At 37.1% G+C, this 18400-nt stretch overlaps 1 protein-coding gene across 1 annotated transcript in view; it reads right to left on the bottom strand.

Moving 5' to 3' along the window:
* Positions 1-18400, bottom strand: part of ARFGEF1 (ADP ribosylation factor guanine nucleotide exchange factor 1) — a 126031-nt gene that overhangs the window by 30997 nt on the left and 76634 nt on the right. The window contains exons 16-23 of the mRNA XM_066378928.1: positions 17559-17764; positions 17117-17201; positions 13853-14024; positions 11569-11720; positions 5169-5297; positions 3648-3806; positions 3265-3415; positions 215-305 (exon numbers count right to left, since the gene is read on the bottom strand). Of these exons, the coding sequence (XP_066235025.1) occupies positions 215-305; positions 3265-3415; positions 3648-3806; positions 5169-5297; positions 11569-11720; positions 13853-14024; positions 17117-17201; positions 17559-17764 (1145 nt within the window). The remainder of the gene's footprint in view (positions 1-214; positions 306-3264; positions 3416-3647; positions 3807-5168; positions 5298-11568; positions 11721-13852; positions 14025-17116; positions 17202-17558; positions 17765-18400) is intronic.

Raw genomic sequence — 18400 nt, 5'->3', positions numbered from 1 at the left:
ATTATCATACTGTTTATCTCCTTCCTATATTCTATAATCTAAAATGCAAAATTATAGGTGCATCATCTAAATCACATTATGTCAAAATACAGTCTTATAGTACTTAAATTATATGTTTTTTTTTTTCTCTTTACTACTCAGCAAAATACATCTAAATGCTGCTACAGAATTAAGACAGTATTTATTTGAAAAGGGAATAAAATGAACATCTTACCTATCTACAGCAACAACAACACTTTGAGAACTGGTTTCTCCAATGGACTCCTGAATACTTGCTATCTGCTTCCAGTCCACATTTCCTCCAACTACCACACATAAAAGAGAGTCATTTCAGTTTGAAAATAATTCTGTGGAAAAATACACTTAGAGTTCTAAAATCAGTTATTTTCCTAATGAAAGAAATGATGCTTTGGGTGAAAAATTCTTTTGATGACCTTTAGCAAGCTATAGTAATTGGTATAAACATACGGTTATAAAGAAACAACCTGTTTTGGGGAAGATTACGCAAATTAGAGCCACTGAGAACTTAGATCAGAAAGTTAACGACATTAGGCAAAATTACTCTTGATGTTTAAGAAACACAGCACTAACCTAGGTTACAGTGATACCTTCTTAGGATGACTCCTAATTCCATATAATTAAATCTCCACTGTCACTTAATATCTAGTCCCTTGTTTACAAATGCTTACTAAAGATTATGTATGTTCTAACATCCCCTTATTGAAAAGAATCATTCCTCCCCCCCAAAAAAAAACCCCTGGTTTTCCATATGTTGGAAAGCAGGACAAGAACTTCGCCAGGTTTTCAGATTCTACCTTACAATCATCTTTTGAGACCTTATCTGTTCTTCACAAGTTACTAAATTTTTCTTTTGAACTGTGTCCCTATCATTCACTCATTTTTATTCCTATTCAAATAGTTTAGACACTTATAACTTCAGGCCCAGATAATTGAAAGTTTACTGACTGCTTTCTTGCCACTAATTTTTCCCCTCTTCAATCTCTTCTTCATTCTCCTGCCAGATTACTATATTAAGTCCAAAGTTCAACAAATTGCTGACTCAACTGACCAGATAGTGCTTTTAAGAATGCAAACAAAATAGATGATGTTATTTAAACCAGCTGAACTCAAATTCATTGAGTTAATAATTTACCAGGAGAGACACGACTTACAACCAATTTTAATACAATGTAATTATTACTTCATGACTGAAATGAATTATATATAATACAAGTTTTGCTAACTAGAACTAATTTTGATAGGATAAAGGCACTAACTCATGGAAAAGCTTCACCTGTGATGAAATATTTAGTTGGACCCAGAAGCATGACCATTTGGGAAAGGAGGCAGAAGGAGAAGCAATTCAGGCAAAAGGAGCAGCACATATAGAGTACTGGAAGTATGTAAGTGGATCAGTCAGAAAGGCAGATAAACATACCCAGGCCTATTAACTTGATTACATGGAATACTTGATGCATTAATAAATTAATTGTGTGTAAGCTGTATTTGTGCACCGTTTACTTGGTACATAAATTAATACTTGGTATATTATTAAGTGCTGTTAATAAAATATATTATTTAATTAAAAACACATAAAAACTAATTTGATTGTTCCACATCCTCTTCTAGCTTAAATTCTGACTAGTGTCCTGCTGAAGAAAACATCTGTTGTCTGAGTAGGTGACAGAGAACAATGCACAGGGATAAACATCGGTTACACTGGGTTAACCAATGATCCAAATCAAAACTGTGGATATTTTTCTGTAAATTCCCTTCTGCTGAAAGTTGAAGGCAGATCATCTCATATCCTTGTAACCTAAGTGGTACAATAGCACAGTGATCAAATTAATTTTAATTCACTTTCAAATATACTAGTAAACAATATCAGCTCTTATCATTTCTTGCTTGACATTATTTTGGCCCTTCCACACTTCATAGGTCTTAAAAAAAAAGAAGCTTTACAAAAGGTATTGAATCAATCAATGCATTCATTTCACTTGCCTGTAAATATTTTCATCTGTATCGCGTGCTATCTTCTGGGGCAATTATAGTTCTAATGTTCCAAGTCAGACTTCCAGGTTACATAAGTCACCATGCAGGTGCTCAGGCAGGTCTAAATCCTGCTGCTGGGTCACCAAGTTATTAGGTCTAATCCTGCATCTCCCAGAACCACAGCATCTAAGATACAACTGAGGTATAGATGGTACTGCTGGCTGACACAGTTGGATCACCACTGGGAACTAATGTCCCCAGTCCAACTTGAAACCACAGCATGGTCCTGATCTTTACTTCTTTCCCTATGGATCGTTTTTCAAGCTTGAAATTCTTTTGGATTTCCTAAGAATTTTTACTGCAAGCAACAACAGAACTCACTAAAAGATAAAAAGACAAAAATGTCCAGAAATATAATGTTTCAGTACAAAGCCTCAAAAGGTAATACTCCTGCTCTCTAAGTCATGTCTCTTCCTGGGTAAAGTGGGGTGGGGAAGAAGGATAGAGGATAATCCAGAAACCATCATTAGCTACTGTACTAAGTCCATTTGTATGTATTCTTATTTAATCCTAACAACTCAATAAATAGATATTGCCATCAGTTTGCAAAAGAGGAAACCAAAACTCAGAGAATTAAGTTTACTTGCACGCAGTAAAGAAGAAACAGTCAGAATTCAAATCCAGAAGAACAGTACTCAAAGTCAAAGACAATCTAAACTTTGCTTCTTTCCTGATGGAACTTTTTTCATTTATAGCTTAAAATGTATTGTCTTTGGTTCTTCTGTATCCACTGGAGCTAGTATTTTGTTTTATTGGGTTAAATATAGAAGTTTCTGGGCAGACTGAGCACATGGGGACCCATGGGAAAATTTCCACACTGGCAGAAAGGTTTAGTTAGGCCTGCACAGTGCCTTTAAAAAGTATGAATGCGAATGCTTTCTCCTGTTGCCCCAACTATTTACCATCTTCTACAGGCCTTCGCTCACTTAAATTACCTTCTTAGTCCTAATAGCAGGAAACTTTAAACTGTACGTTTCTTCTGCCTCCAACTATGAGATTAAGACTAAGGATCATTTAATCTTGCAAACTACTCCAGGCACAAGAACTTCGTTCTCTCCAGTCATCTTGCTTTTCCTCATAATGTTAGCCAAAGGGTATTTTATCATATCATTCCAATTATATTTCATTGCTACAATAAAATTACCCATATTAAGCAAGTTAAAAACAAAAACAATTTTGATACTTCATAAAAATAATTTTTAAAATGCTCACCCAGCCCAAGGCCCACAAATTCATCAGGAGCCTGATCTTTTGTTCCAGTAAGAGATCCTTCTCTGCCTCGCACTGTTCCAGAAATGTATCGAGGTTTCACTCCTGTTCCTATAAGTTGTGCAAGCTCCAACTGACTGATGCACTTCAGAATCTTAATATTAAAAAAGGAGAAAAAAATTCAATCTGTGTTAAAAATGTTTGCAAAAATATTTAAATGTATGCAGCCAGGATTTAAACATGTGCTTTATAAAAAGCTAAATGTAGTTTTCCTGAATGTACTAAATTAATTTTCTCCCCAAACACTTGAACATTTCAGTGATCGAATATTTAGAATTAGCTTATTTTATAACCAAACTGCAAAGCTGAAAATAAAGTGCTTATACCTCATGCCACGAATTTCCTAAGTAATTTCCGTCTGTATGAGCCACTGTAATGAGTGTTTTTATTGTGTCAATGTTCTTCTGCTTCATTTCAGTAATACCAGAACTCACTGTAAGTAAGGTGAATCTTGCTAGCGCCTGGACATATGCATCTCTTTCCAGCTATAAAAAAGAGAAAAATATACTTTATATGTTTTTGAACACAATAGTGATCCCCAATTTTCCAATGACAAATTGTTTATTTGTTTATTAAGTTTTTAATTGACAAGCCATGAGTTACATACAATACCTCAAACTAGTTTTTTGTTTAAATTTTAAGATAAATGAAACAAAATAATGAATTTCTAAAATCCAAAGGTGATGAAGTCTCAAATCAAGATGAAATTTTATTAGTAATTCATACTGAAAAACACATTCAATGAGTACTTTTGCTTCAAGTACTGTGTGAACTACAGAAACCTGATTTATAAATTTGCTCATTTTTTCACTACAACTAGACTGTGCTTTTTAAGCCCTAATATTCATAATCAAATGTGAAATGGGTATTAAATTTCCTTTTTTAATTAAATGGGAGGTGGGGAGGCAGAGAGACAGACTCCCACATGCACCCCCAACCAGGATCCACCTGGCAAGCCCTCTATAGGGTGATGCTCTGCCCATCTGGGATATTGCTCCATTGCTTGCCAACTGAGCTACTTTAGTGCCTGAGGCGTGGCCATGAAGTCACCCTCAGGGCTTGGGGCCAACTTTACTTAAGCTATTTGAGCCTTTGCTGCAGAAGGGGAAAAGGGGAAGCAGGGAAAGAGAGAGAAAGAAGGGGAGAGGGAGGGATGGAGAAACAGATGGTCACTTCTCCTGTGTGTCTTGATTGGGAACTGAATTCAGGACTTCCACACGCTGGACCAACACTCTACCACTGAGCCAACCAGCCAGGGCTAAACTGGGTTTTTAAATAGAAAGCTTTGACTAAATTTATTATCAGACAAAGCATATAAATTACTAAGAGGGACTTGAAAATTATGTACTGTGTACCTGGTTCTCTTCAAGATACTTTGTTCTTAGGGTTAAGTGGAATGGACATAAATATAGGGCAAAAGTAGATTTACAGTTGTGAGTACATGAAACCGTTTACTCTTGTATTATTATTTAATTATTGTATTATATTTCATACAAACAACTGTAAAACTACTTTGATCCCACCCTGTATATAAAATACGAAAATATATGACTGAAAAATCATGAATATGCAAAATATTTAAATAAAATATTCAAATTAACTTGTAAGAATTCAAAATCTTGGAGAAAAATTTACAAACCAAAGTTATGAATTTTAGACACATCAATAGAGAACCACCCCATCTGTCATAGCATCTCAGAAACTTAATGTTAAGATTCATTTAAATTGCATAATAAACTTGCAATTAGTTTCTCATAAGTCAGACATGCACAAAAATTTAAACTGTAGTAATGGCTTAAGTAATTTACGTTTTCTAGATTGTCTACAAAGGCAAAATTCTTTGTTACCTGAATGCTGAAAATGCATGCAATTCTGATTGCACATCGTATACCTTCCAGGCAAAGAGAGGCTACTTCAGTATCATCACAGTCTTGCAGACCCACACTGAACGCAGCCAGAAAAGGTGTCCACGCCAACTAGGAATATTTAAATTTAAAATATATCATGAGCATCAAGTGCTAATTAAAAATTATGATAGTACTACATTAATATTTCTCAAGGCTTTCAAACAATGATTTGAGGAAGTTCTGAAAAAAAAAAGCAATGAATTTGTTAGCATAGCTATTTGGAGAGCTTTCTTAAACAAAAGGAGAAAACTAAATAGTGTTGCCTAGGCTTAAATAAATGGGAGAACAATATAAATTCAGTAGAAAGCCATACATATATTTTAAATACAGCATTTATAAGTTATTTACATCAATAAAAAATGGGATAGTCAATATTCATGGATGATATTAGTTTTACTCCTGACTTGAGAACTCATCCTCCCAATCTCAGTCCCTTGCAATATCACAGACTTTTTATTGCCAAAAAAATCCGTTAGCCATTTTCTACTTGCAACAATTATATTACTTTTTTTACTGTAAGCCTGTTCCCTGGACATCAGTTAGCTTTATTTTGCATTTTGTAGTCAAATATTTTACATTGAGATATCAGTGGTATCTCTGTTTCCTAGTTGGAAAATACTCCAAAATTTTGCTCAGTAAAATATTTCTTCATTACAGACAGTGAAAGCCAACAAACACTAAATTTCATTATAAAAACTGAATACCTAGAGAAATATTAACAGAAAACAAAAAAAGAGCTACCTTTTGACTACTGAAAAATCCTCATATCAAAACATATGTGTATATATTAGTGTGTGCATGTGTGTATGACCTTCACATGTCTGATGTGAGAGTATTTGCTTTTAATAAACACCGTGATGCAAATCTATATAACCATATAGCCATACAGAAGAAAAAATGTTTATGGGTATGCTATAGAAACGATAACTGAAATGTATCAAGGATCTAAAATGTTTTTAGCATTATGAAGGAAAACCCAAAGCTTTTCTTGTAACATCAGAAAGTTGTGAAGCACATCATAATACAAAATAAAGTAGCAAAAACCAAAGTACCTAACTTCTAGTCTTAGCTTTCCCACTTATTTAATTTCTCTGAACCTCAGATCTCTTTCTGTTTAATACCTGGATTACTGCTGCAGAGATGCTGTGGGCAGCACAGGACATGCAGAAATTTTAAAATGCAAGGTACTGCACAAAAGTAGTATATTACACACTTTATTTTAAGTAAAGAAATAGCACATTTATTTGAAACCCTATATAATATTTTAAACAAGAAGCATTAATGTCCATAAGCCAGTGAAAAAATGTTTAACTCCATTAGAAATTGAAGACAATTATTTCTCCAATCAAATCACACTGGATAATATCCAAGAGGACAGTGAAATTAAATTGCCCACTCATAACTGTATAAACCCTTACAGAATACAATTTGGCAAAATGTAGAAAGAGTCCTAGTAATGTGAATATCCCTTCATAGTATAAACGATTCTAGGAATGTCTCATTTATTCCTTTACCAGTCAATGCTTATTTACTGAGCTCTTACTACAAGCCAGCAACTGTGCTAGATATTGGGAAAAGTGAACAGATGTAGTCCCTTGACTCATGGAGCTTAAAGTTGAGTAAAGAGATATATTAGACATATACTTTAATACATATATTAAAATATATATATATATAAATGCAATGAAGGAAATGAATAGCATGTTACAAAAAAGGGCCTAATTTGGGGCAGAACTCTCCGAGAAGGTAACATGTAAAGTGGAAACTACCAAGGCAAAAAAGAAAAGACCATTCTAGACACAGGACACAGCCTGTAAGAATGCTCTGAAGAGAAAATAATTTATGACATTCTAGAAACCTAAGAATGCCAGTGTGACTGCAGCATAGTAAGAGACAGAAGAATTCTAGCAATGAGTTTGGAAAGGCAGGTGGAGCCAGATCCTCTAGATGTGTGAGTTTCATCACAGTGTCATGAAAGTCAGTGAAGGTTCTTAAGGAAGAAGGTGACATTGCATTTTTTATTTTATAAAGATCACTCTGGCCTCTCTAAATGAATAAGAGGAGCACATAAAGAAGCATAAGGATGCCAGTTAGGATGACACTATAGTAGTCAGAGTGAGAAATGAAGGTGTCTGAAGAGAATAACGGCAGTTCTTAGATGTTTAATTAAACTGTAACTAATCCAGATCATAAAAGCTACTGATGAATATTTAATGATATGCAAAAATACTTATCTGAGAAACAGCAAGATACAAACTTCTATACAACTGTTCAATTAAGATAAGAATGTAGTATATAAACACATTAACACAAGTTTTGAGTGGCTTAATTACGGCTGGTTCGTATTCTTTTTATATTTTCTGCTTCCCCCTTACCAGAAACGTTAAAACTAGCCTGACCAGTGGTGGTACGGTGGATAGAGTGTCAACCTGGGATGCTGAGGACTCAGGTTCGAAACCCCTAGGTCACCAGCTTGAATGCAGGATCATCAACATAATCCCATGGTCACTGGCTTGAACAGAGGGTCTCTGGCTTGGCTTGAGACCCCTGGTCAAGGCACGTATGAGAAGTAATCAATGGATAACTAAAGTGACACAACTATGAGTTGATGCTTCTCATCAACTCTCCCCCTTTCTTCCCTCCTGTCTTTGTGTGTCTCTCTCTCTTTCTCTCTCTCTCGATAAAAGACAACAAAAAGAAACAAACATAAATAAGTATATATGATTGTTCAAAAACAAAATGCTGCTTTACAATTTTTTTTAAGTGAGAAAGGAGAGAGAAACACTCCTGCATGTGCCCTGATGGGGATCCACCCAGCGAGCCCTCTTCCAGGTGACACTCTGCTCACCCTGGGCCGTTGCTCAGCAACCGAGCTATTTTTAGTACCAGGGGCCAACTTGCTCAAACCAATTGAGTCATGGCTACAGGAGAAGAAATGCGGGAACGGCAGATGAGCATATGGTCACTTCCCCTGTGCGTCATGACCAGGACTCGAACCTGGGACATCCACATGTTGGACCAATGCTCTATCACTGAGTCAACTGTCCAGAGCCAAAATATATTTCATAATAAAGAAAAAGTGTTTCTTATACAGTGGTACCTTGAGATACGAATTTAATTTGTTCTGTAACAGAGCTCATAAGTCAGTCAACTTGTGTATCAAACAAATTTCTCCCATTTAAAATAACTGAAATAGATTTAATCCGTTCCAGCACTGTGAAACATCCCCAAATCACCCTAAATTATAAAAAAAGACATGTTTTTAATTAAGAAACACACATCTATACTTTACCAATGCATAACAAAATATAAAAAATAAAAGAAAAAAGTGTTATTCAGTACTGTACTGTTCCTACCTTGGAGACAGACGAGTGCAGCTAATGGAAGTGAATGGCAGAGGAGGATGGAGGGAGGAAGGGATGCAGGCACTGTAGACACGTAAACTAAAACTGCACTTTCTTAACACTAAATGTAAACTAAAACTGCATTTTCTTTACTTTAAACAAAACTAAAACTGCACTTTCTTTACTTAAAATGAAACCACAAAAACTTAATTGTAAAAAAATGCACTTTCTTAACTTTAAAATTAACCTAAAATTAACATTACGTATTTTTCATTTAATCATCACCTGTTTTTGCCTTTTTGGCTGTACTTTTCGGCACTTTCACCTGCAGGACTTTTGAATAAAAATCTATCCAAAGAGGTTTGCTTTTGTCTGGCTTTTAAAATGATATGGAAATGTGACAAACAAGTGTCATTAAAAAGTGCTAAAAGCACGACCAGTTGAAACTTTTTCTGGGTGTTTCTTTTCAACGAAACTTGAAAGCTTCTCCCACATTGCCAGCATGTCTTTAATTTCACTTGTAGAAATCACTTCCTCCTCCTCACTACTAATCTCTTGCAGAAACTCCGTATGTTGCATCATCTGTAGCTCCTTCAAATCCTCAGTTAAGAGTTCCTCCTCATGTTCCTCAACAGGCTCGTTTAAGTCACCCTAATTTACCTCCAGACCCATCGACTTTCCGAGGAACACCATCTCCTCCAACACTTCTACCTCGGTCTCGGTCTCTGGTTTGAATCCTTCGAAGTCCCTGTCTGCAACAACATCAGGCCATAACTTTTTCCATGATGAGTTCAAGGTTCTTCTTGTAACCTCTTGTTATGCCAAGTCAATAATGCGTAAATATATCATGATGTTGTAGTGATCTTTCCAAAACTCTCAAAGGGTTAGATTTGTATTCTCAGTCACCTCAAAGAAGCGGTGGAACAAGTGCTTTGTGTAAAGCTTTTTAAAGTTGGAAATGACCTGCTGATCCATAGGTTGCAAGATTGAAGTCATGTTGGGTGGGAGGTAGAGGACTTTCACGAATTTGAACTCATCAAGAATGTCATCTTCAAGACCAGGTGGGTGGGCTGTAGCATTTTCAAGGATTAGTAATTCTTTCATCAGGAATTTATTTTCTTGAAGATATTTCTTCACTGCAGGACCAAAGACAAGATTTACCCATTCAATAAAAAACTGCCATGTAACCCATGCCCTAGCATTGGCGTGCCACATAACCTGCAGTTTTTCTTTAAGAATCTTGTGAGTCTTAAAGGCTCAAGGATTTTCGGAATGATACACTAGTAGGGGCTTTACTTTACAGTCACAGCTAGCATTTGTGCACAATGCAAGGGTCAGATGGTCCTTCATGGGTTTATGGCCTGGCAGCTTCTTCTCCTCTGCGGTGATGAAAGTCCTCCAGGGCATTTTTTTCCAAAACAGTCCTGTTTCATCACAGTTGAACACTTGTTGAGGGATGTAGCCTTCCTTTGCGATAAGCACAGCAAAACATGCGATGTATTCCTCAGTTGCCTTAATGTCAACACTTGCAGCTTCACCATGCCTCACCACCGAGTGGATGCCAGATCTCTTCTTGAAATTTTCAAAACAGCTGTATCTCCTGCTGCCTCTTTTGAGGTTGATGATTCTTTCTTCTTCAAGTCGTCGTATATAATATGTGCCTTTTCGCATATTAGTCTCCGTCACTGTATTTCCTGCCAGCCTTTTCTCTTTCACCCACACCAGCGGAAGCTTCCCAATTTCTTCATGGATATTTGTCTTTAATTGGGACAGAATTATAGGTCTTTTCGCTGACTTGCGCTTTTGATGGCATTCTTTTGTTTAAGGATGGTACAAATTATAGATGTATTGAGGTCGTACAGCCTTGCCAGTTCAATCACTCGTACATCACGCTCATGTTTTTCTATTATTTCTTGCTTTACTTCTATCGACATCATTCTCTTCTTCTTCTTCTCACCACTGTCCTTTACACTCACTTTCTTTGGCCCCATAATAGCACACAAAAAAGTGAGTAAAAAATGCAAAAATGATGCAAGGACGAGCACAACGCACGAGAGTCACCTTGATTCTGCAGGTAACACATGAGAAAGAACTAGATGCTGGTGGTGTGCTGCTGATACTGGACCCATGCACCAACACGCCAACTAGCAGCAGCTTCCTGAATCACGACTCGTATCTTAGAATTTCGCTTGGATCTCAAACAAAAATATGGACCGAGTCGCAGCTCGTATCTTAAAAATATTCGTATGTTGGTCTGCTTGTATCTCAAGGTACCACTGTAGTTTAACATATTTTTGTATATTATTTCAAAAGACAAGGCCAATTGCCCTGGCCGGTTGGCTCAGCGGTAGAGCGTCGGCCTAGCGTGCGGAGGACCCGGGTTCGATTCCCGGCCAGGGCACACAGGAGAAGCGCCCATTTGCTTCTCCACCCCTCCGCCGCACTTTCCTCTCTGTCTCTCTCTTCCCCTCCCGCAGCCAAGGCTCCATTGGAGCAAAGATGGCCCGGGCGCTGGGGATGGCTCCTCGGCCTCTGCCCCAGGCGCTAGAGTGGCTCTGGTCGCAATATGGCGACGCCCAGGATGGGCAGAGCATCGCCCCCTGGTGGGCAGAGCGCCGCCCCATGGTGGGCGTGCCGGGTGGATCCCGGTCGGGCGCATGCGGGAGTCTGTCTGACTGTCTCTCCCTGTTTCCAGCTTCAGAAAAATGAAAAAAAAAAAAAAAAAAAAAAAAAAAAAAAAAAAAAAAAAAGACAAGGCCAATTAATTTCCACTATTTCTTCTAACATTACCTCGCTAGCCCCTCGCTCCCATCCTATAATGCTTCATTAACTTTAGAAATATTTTCACATAGACCTTGAATTAGGGGTAAAAGTAATTATAACAGCCTTTTGCTTCCAAGTCTATATTAATAGGCTTATTTCCTTAACTGAAAAATATGCTGAAAAAAATTATATATAAATGTATACTGCAACCAAAAGTTACCAGTAACTTTTACCTTAAACATGGGTCTCACATGCTCCAAATGTGTTGCACTTGTAAAAGGTGCTTGAACATGGCTCACGGCTTCCATGAGTGCTTTAGCGGTCTTAGCCATCTGTTCCATTTCTAAGTTATATAGAAGTCTTCTTTGTTTTTCACTGGCTACATCTGAAATAACAAGTACCATTAGCATTTAAAATAGAAAGGATTTTAAAGTGGTATTTTTATGTCTTATGATAAAATAATAAACACCACTAATTAAAAATAGACCCAAAGGTTAGACACAAACGGTCACATAATGATTCCATTTACATGAGCTATCCAGAGTACGTAAATGCAAAGGAAGAAAAAGTGTAGCCAGAGACTGGGGAGTGGGAGGAAACCTCGAGTAACTGCTGAATGGAAACAGGGTTTTATTTTGGGGAGGTGAAAATGTTTCAGAACTAGATCGAGGTAGTGGTTTTGCACAACATTGTGAATGTACCAAATGCCACTGAACTGGTCACTTCAAAATGGTTAATTTTATACTATATATATTGCACCTCAAAAGTGAAAAATACATAAAGCCAGAACTAGGAGTTGGAGAAAAGTAGAACACCTAAGAGGGACAAGGGTAGGTATACATCTGTCACAGCAAAGTACTAAAGAAACAATGCAAACCTGGGATAGGAAAAGAGATGCAAGAAGAAATGGTATCTTAGTATGACACCTGTTTGAATGGCATCTCCTGAGTTAACAAGGAAACAGTGGCCCTAGCACTCCAGAATGACTTTAGTATTTCCGAACACTATCTCCCTTCCATATCCAGCTTCTCTTTGATTTGCTACCACCACAGAGAAAATAAGCGGAGAAAGAGGGGTATGAAGACATTGTAATATAGGTATGAGGAGAAAACCACGTCAGAGAACTGGCATCCACCTACGTGTAAAAATAAACTCTTCATCAATATATTTAAGGTTACAAGCAGAAGAAATAATATCAACACTCCCAAGTAAACTGCTGTTTGGTTCTGGACTGCAATAACAGTTAAGGATGCCTAGTACAACATTTGGCCTTGCCACTGTTTGGGTTTTAGGTAAAGAGATTTAATAAAAGTTTTTATATTATATTCAGCTCATAGCTTCTATAATTCTAAGTTTCCTAAGCTTTGCACTTCAATTTCCTCAAATATAAAATGAGGAAAAACTTACTAAAATTCTTTAGGATCATTCCCCATATTATTCCAAAAGAGAGGCCTGTTATGCTCCACTCTTCCTTTCAGTTTCATCTTCCTAGCCCTAAACTCTCATAATTCTTTATCAGCTTCTAGAAATACAAACATCACATAAGCCTTATTATTTCTCTCCTGTCAACAGAATTTTGCTGCTATAATTTGTTCTGTTAAGCAAAACCTGAGAGTTCATTTCCAAGTGAAAGTGCTCAGAAAGGAAGGGATCCTCTTTCCATATTACTGTTATTCCTAAGCTGCAACCCTCACTTCATTCGTATAGTCGGATCCTAGCTCTAATTTAATCACCACTGTCTACATGTATAGAAAGTCTTTAATGGAGCGAAGCCCACAACTGGCTCTTAATGTTGGTTAGATCTAGGAACTCTACAGTGGTAGAATTTGTGATGCACCTGACAAAGTCATTTCCAATTCCAGAAGCTACCAAACAATCCTAACCTTCCCCATCTCCTTGAATAACTCCAACTTCCAGCTTCTGTTTATCTCTAATGATATATGAAGAGATATAAATATGTTGTTTGTAGACGATAAGGAGGCAGAAACAAAGACAGAGAGTTGAAGTCTGACTATTAAGGTTGCTTGACCAATCTCTCTGACCTCCAAATCTGTGCTGAGATTAACTGCCAAGTGGAAAATACGTATTAAATACATACTAATCCATGCATATTATGTAGCATTTTCCATTAATCCTTGGTTAGAGCTACTTTTCTTTAGCATGTAAGAAAAAAACAAAATCCTATCAGCAAACATTACATTAAGAGAATAACACTCTAACCTAAGTGAAAAACTTTTAGGAACCCATATTTTTTTGCCCTGGCCAGGTGGCTCAGTTGGTTAGAGTGTTATCCCGACATGCCAAGGTTATGGGTTTGAACTCTGATCAGGGAACACACAAGAATCAGCCAAAGACGGCATGAATAAGTGAAAGAACAAATTGACATTTCTCTTTCTCTCTCTTTCCCTCATTTCTCTCTCCGCCTTCCTCTCTGAGGATCAATAAAAAACAAACAAACAAAACAACCTTATATATTTCCTCCTGAACAATCAGGATTCAATTGATTTGGATACTTACTTTGTTTACTTGATTTTGTAGGAATTGTTAGTTCTTTCGTTTCTTTCATTGATATCTTTTTTCCAGCTATTTCATTGTAGATCGCTGACAGATACTCTTCAGGAAGGTCTTTACTGTCATTGATACCTCTATTCATCTTAATGTACTGTTCCTTTGTCATTTTATTTTTAACCTAGAAATGAAAAGCTGTTATAATTCTTAAAAATTAACATAAAAATTAACTTGTATTTTAAGAATATAAATACTTATATATGAGAATTTATAAATTCCTTGAGAACAAGAAGTATAAAATGCTCAATAAAATATATTTTAAAAACAAAGAACTCATAGAAAATAGCAACGATGTAGAAAAGACCCATCCTGGCATATATTAATCCACCTGGCTCTGAAATGCACATGAATCACACCCAGTTGTTACTAATAATGAAGATAAAGAAAAAAAAAGTGGTCTAAAGAGACTTCAAATTAAAAAAAAATCATTGACTTACTATGTATAAAAGTAGTTTAACTATAAATATTCTAGGTAAAAAACACAAATGACTTATTGGCCCTGGCCGGTTGGCTCAGCGGTAGAGCGTCGGCCTGGCGTGCGGGGGACCCGGGTTCGATTCCCGGCCAGGGCACATAGGAGAAGCGCCCATTTGCTTCTCCACCCCTCCCCCCCTCCTTCCTCTCTGTCTCTCTCTTCCCCTCCCGCAGCCAAGGCTCCATTGGAGCAAAGATGGCCTGGGCGCTAGGGATGGCTCCTTGGCCTCTGCCCCAGGCGCTGGAGTGGCTCTGGTTGCAGCAGAGCGACCCCCCGGAGGGGCAGAGAATCGCCCCCTGGTGGGCAGAGCTTCGCCCCTGGTGGGCGTGCCGGGTGGATCCCAGTCGGGCGCGTGTGGGAGTCTGTCTGACTGTCTCTCCCCGTTTCCAGCTTCAGAAAAATACAAAAACAAACAAACAAACAAAACAAAAACAAATGACTTGTTAAAATTCACCTATATTTTAACTTTGAAAACAACTAAGAATGAGAATGTCAGTGAGTCTTTGAAAGTGTTTTTATTTTTGAGAGAAGAAGGGAGAGAGATGAGAAGCATCAATTAGTAGTTGTGTCATTTTAGCTCTTCATTGATTGCTTTCTCATGCCTTGGGGGGGGGGGGCCTCCAGCTGAGCCAGTGACCACTTGCTCAAGCCAGTAACCTCTGGATCACCTTGTGATCATGTTGATGATCATACACTCAAGTCTGTGAGACTGTGCTCAAGCTGGATGCTCCTGAGCCAGAGATCTTGGGTTTCGAACTTGGGACCTCAGTGTTCCAGGTCCATACCCAATGTGCCACCACCAGTAAAAATGAAAGCGTTCTTTAAAAATGATGTCATTTGTTATACTTCATATGGTTCTGAAGCATATACCACATGTGGTCATAATTACGGGTTCAATTTTCTAACTGGTCACTTAACTTCATAGGAACTCATCAGCTGTTCTATAGCTGCAGGCATTAAAGGATGTTCCAATATTCCTTCGAAATAACTTACATGAGAATATCCATATACACAGGAAGATATGACACAGATGCACATAGCACTGATAGTTCAATTATTAAACTAAATTCTTGGAAAATACAACATTCTAAGAACAAAGGGAAGTAGTATAAAATATAATTCTACTTTTGGTTTAGACCAAAATAACCACAGAAAACTCTGATATAAAGATATCCAATTAATCCTAAATGTAGACTGCCTTATAAACCCATGGAAAAAGTGTTATGATAGACAATGAGAACCCTGAAAGTCAGCTGCTTTTATTACACGATCAGTAACATTACAAAGGAAAATTTTAAATGAGTAAACTCTTTGATTTTTTTTTAAAAAAGGGGTCTATATAAAATCAAGTAATCCCTGGTAAATGCATAGGTATTGAATTCTGCTGTTTAAAACCAGGACCAACTCTGTATGTAATCCTCCCATCATACATCTGATTTATACTTTCCATATATAAACCCTGCTTTAAACATCTCAAAACACACACACAAAACAATCCCTATATTTTCAAATTTTAATCTCAAACTAAATAGGCTGTAATATTCTAATATACCTCAGATTAGTATATAGTATTTCACATCCTAAAAATAATAAATACCATATATTGCCTATCCTAAAGAAGTACTAAGAAATTCTTATAAATAGGTTCTTTTATAAAGATAATTTTCCCCCAAAACACCTAAACATGTTTCTGGAAACTAGCATAAAATACCTAAAATGTTTAAAATAACTGTTTTGCTGGTGGATATAAAAAAATCAAGTAATATTCCTTAATATTTAAGAAGGAATTATAAATATTATGAGGAAAATAAAATTTGAATACATCTGGATATGACATTTTTAAAATACTGTTAATTTTCCTATGTAATGGTATTGGGGTTATGTTTAAATAGTGTATTTCTCTTTCAGAGATATATAATAAAATAACTACAGATGAAATGATACAATATCAGGGATTTACTTCAAAATGATCAGTCGGAGAGAGAGGAATAGCAATTGAACAAAACTGGCCATAAATTGTTACCTGTGGAAGCTGGGTGACAGGCACAGAAAGACTTGCTACACTATTCACTCTAGTGTTTAAGTTTGAAATGTAAAGAAAAAAAGATGGTTTATATGCAGTCTTCTTTTTTTTTTCTCCTGTATTTTTCTGAAGTGAGAAGCAGGGAGGCAGAGAGACAGACCCTTGCATATGCCCGACTGAAATCCACATGACATGCCCACTAGAGGGCAATGCTCTGCCCATCTAGGGCCTTGCTCCGTTGCAACTGGAGCCATTCTAGCACCTGAGGCAGAAGCCATGGAGCCATCCTCGGCAACTGGGCCAACTTTGCTCCAATGGAGCCTTGGCTGCGTGAGGGGAAGAAAGAGGACAGAGAGAAAGATGATGGGGAAGGGTGGAAAAACAGATGGGTGCTTCTCCTGTGTGCTCTGGTTGGCAAATCGAATCCAAGATTTCTACATGCCAGGCCGATGTTCTACCACTGAGCTAACCGGTCAGGGCTGTAGTCTTTTTTCATGTTGCAATAAGTATAGACAGATGAATACAGATATCAAAAAATATAATTAGAATCACAAAGAGAAACTGCATTTATAAAATGTATACTACACCAAATTAAAACCTATTACCAAATTGAGGTATTTAACTAAATAGGATTTAAATTCCAAATATTATTTATTAAATTTAAAAAAACTTATCTAATTTGTAATATTATAAAACTTGCTTGGAAGAAACATACCTGTGGACTGTGAAGATCTGTGGTCAGCATAATAATTGAATAAGCCAAAACATAAGCAGTATCTGCACTAGCAAAAAGGGTTTGTCTGGAAAAATAAATATATCAAGTCATAAACTTTTATTGCTCTACAGTTTCCTTTAAATTAGTCACAGCAAACCCCAAAGCACTTTTACTTACTTTTTCAGGGTTTATGTTTTATTTCATATTACAACTTTTTCTTCTTTTTTGACTTTTATATTTTTTATTTAGAAATTAAATTTAATGGGGTACCACTGATCAACAACTTTTTCAATGGAACTATCTTACATTACCTCCAGGTCATAGACAATCTGTTTTCTGGGGTGAGGGGGGACAGGGGATTATGACTCTCCTGGTACTCCCTAACAAAGTGTCTTGGATATAGTTGGTAACCAATAAATAGTTAAATTTAAATCTTGCTTACCCTTGGTTGCATTCTAGGTATCTTGCAGCAAATTTTTCCATCAATCGATCAATTTTCTGAGCTTCCCCTGGAAGACGGAATCCTTCCAGAAACATGCGAAGGGCTGAAACAAAGTCCTTTCCTGAAAAGTCATGTTGGTCCACATATGCATACATGACTTCTTTGTTAAATTTATCATTGTCTCCCAGGAACTCACCCACTTGAGTCTAAAGAATAAAAGACAGAAACTGACACCCTACTGAAATGTTATATTTAAAAAGCAGAAAAACCTGTAAGATCTACAGGTCAACTACAGGCTTAACTATTTCTAACTATTTCAAACATGAAACTAAAAGTTAAACATATTGAATGTGTTTATTTAAAAAAAATCAAAATATTCTTTTAAGTTTAAAAAATTAAAAAGCAAAATTAAAAATACCTATGGTAATTCTTTAAGTTTTATTTACATACTTAGGAGGGCAACTTAAAGGGGCAACAACATGTACAATTATTAACTTAAAAATAAATTTTATAGAAAAGGTTAGAATAGGCCCTGGCTGGTTGGCTCAGTGGTAGAGCATTGGCCTGGCGTGCAGGAGTCCCGGGTTCGATCCCTGGCCAGGGCACACAGGAAAAGCGCCCATCTGCTTCTCCATCCCTCCTCCTCTCCTTCCTCTCTGTCTTTCTCTTCCCCTCCCGCAGCCAAGGCTCCATTGGAGCAAAAGATGGCATGGGCACTGAGGATGGCTCCATGGCCTCTGCCTCAGGCACTAGAATGGCTCTGGTTGCAACAGAGCGACACCCCAGATGGGCAGAGCATCGCCCCCTGGTGGGCGTGCCGGGTGGATCCCAGTCGGGCACAT

The sequence above is a fragment of the Saccopteryx leptura genome, chromosome 3, assembly GCF_036850995.1.
Source record: "Saccopteryx leptura isolate mSacLep1 chromosome 3, mSacLep1_pri_phased_curated, whole genome shotgun sequence".
NCBI lineage: Eukaryota > Metazoa > Chordata > Mammalia > Chiroptera > Emballonuridae > Saccopteryx > Saccopteryx leptura.
The sequence above is the reverse complement of the archived record's forward strand: the minus strand, read 5'-3'. Positions and strand labels throughout refer to the sequence as shown.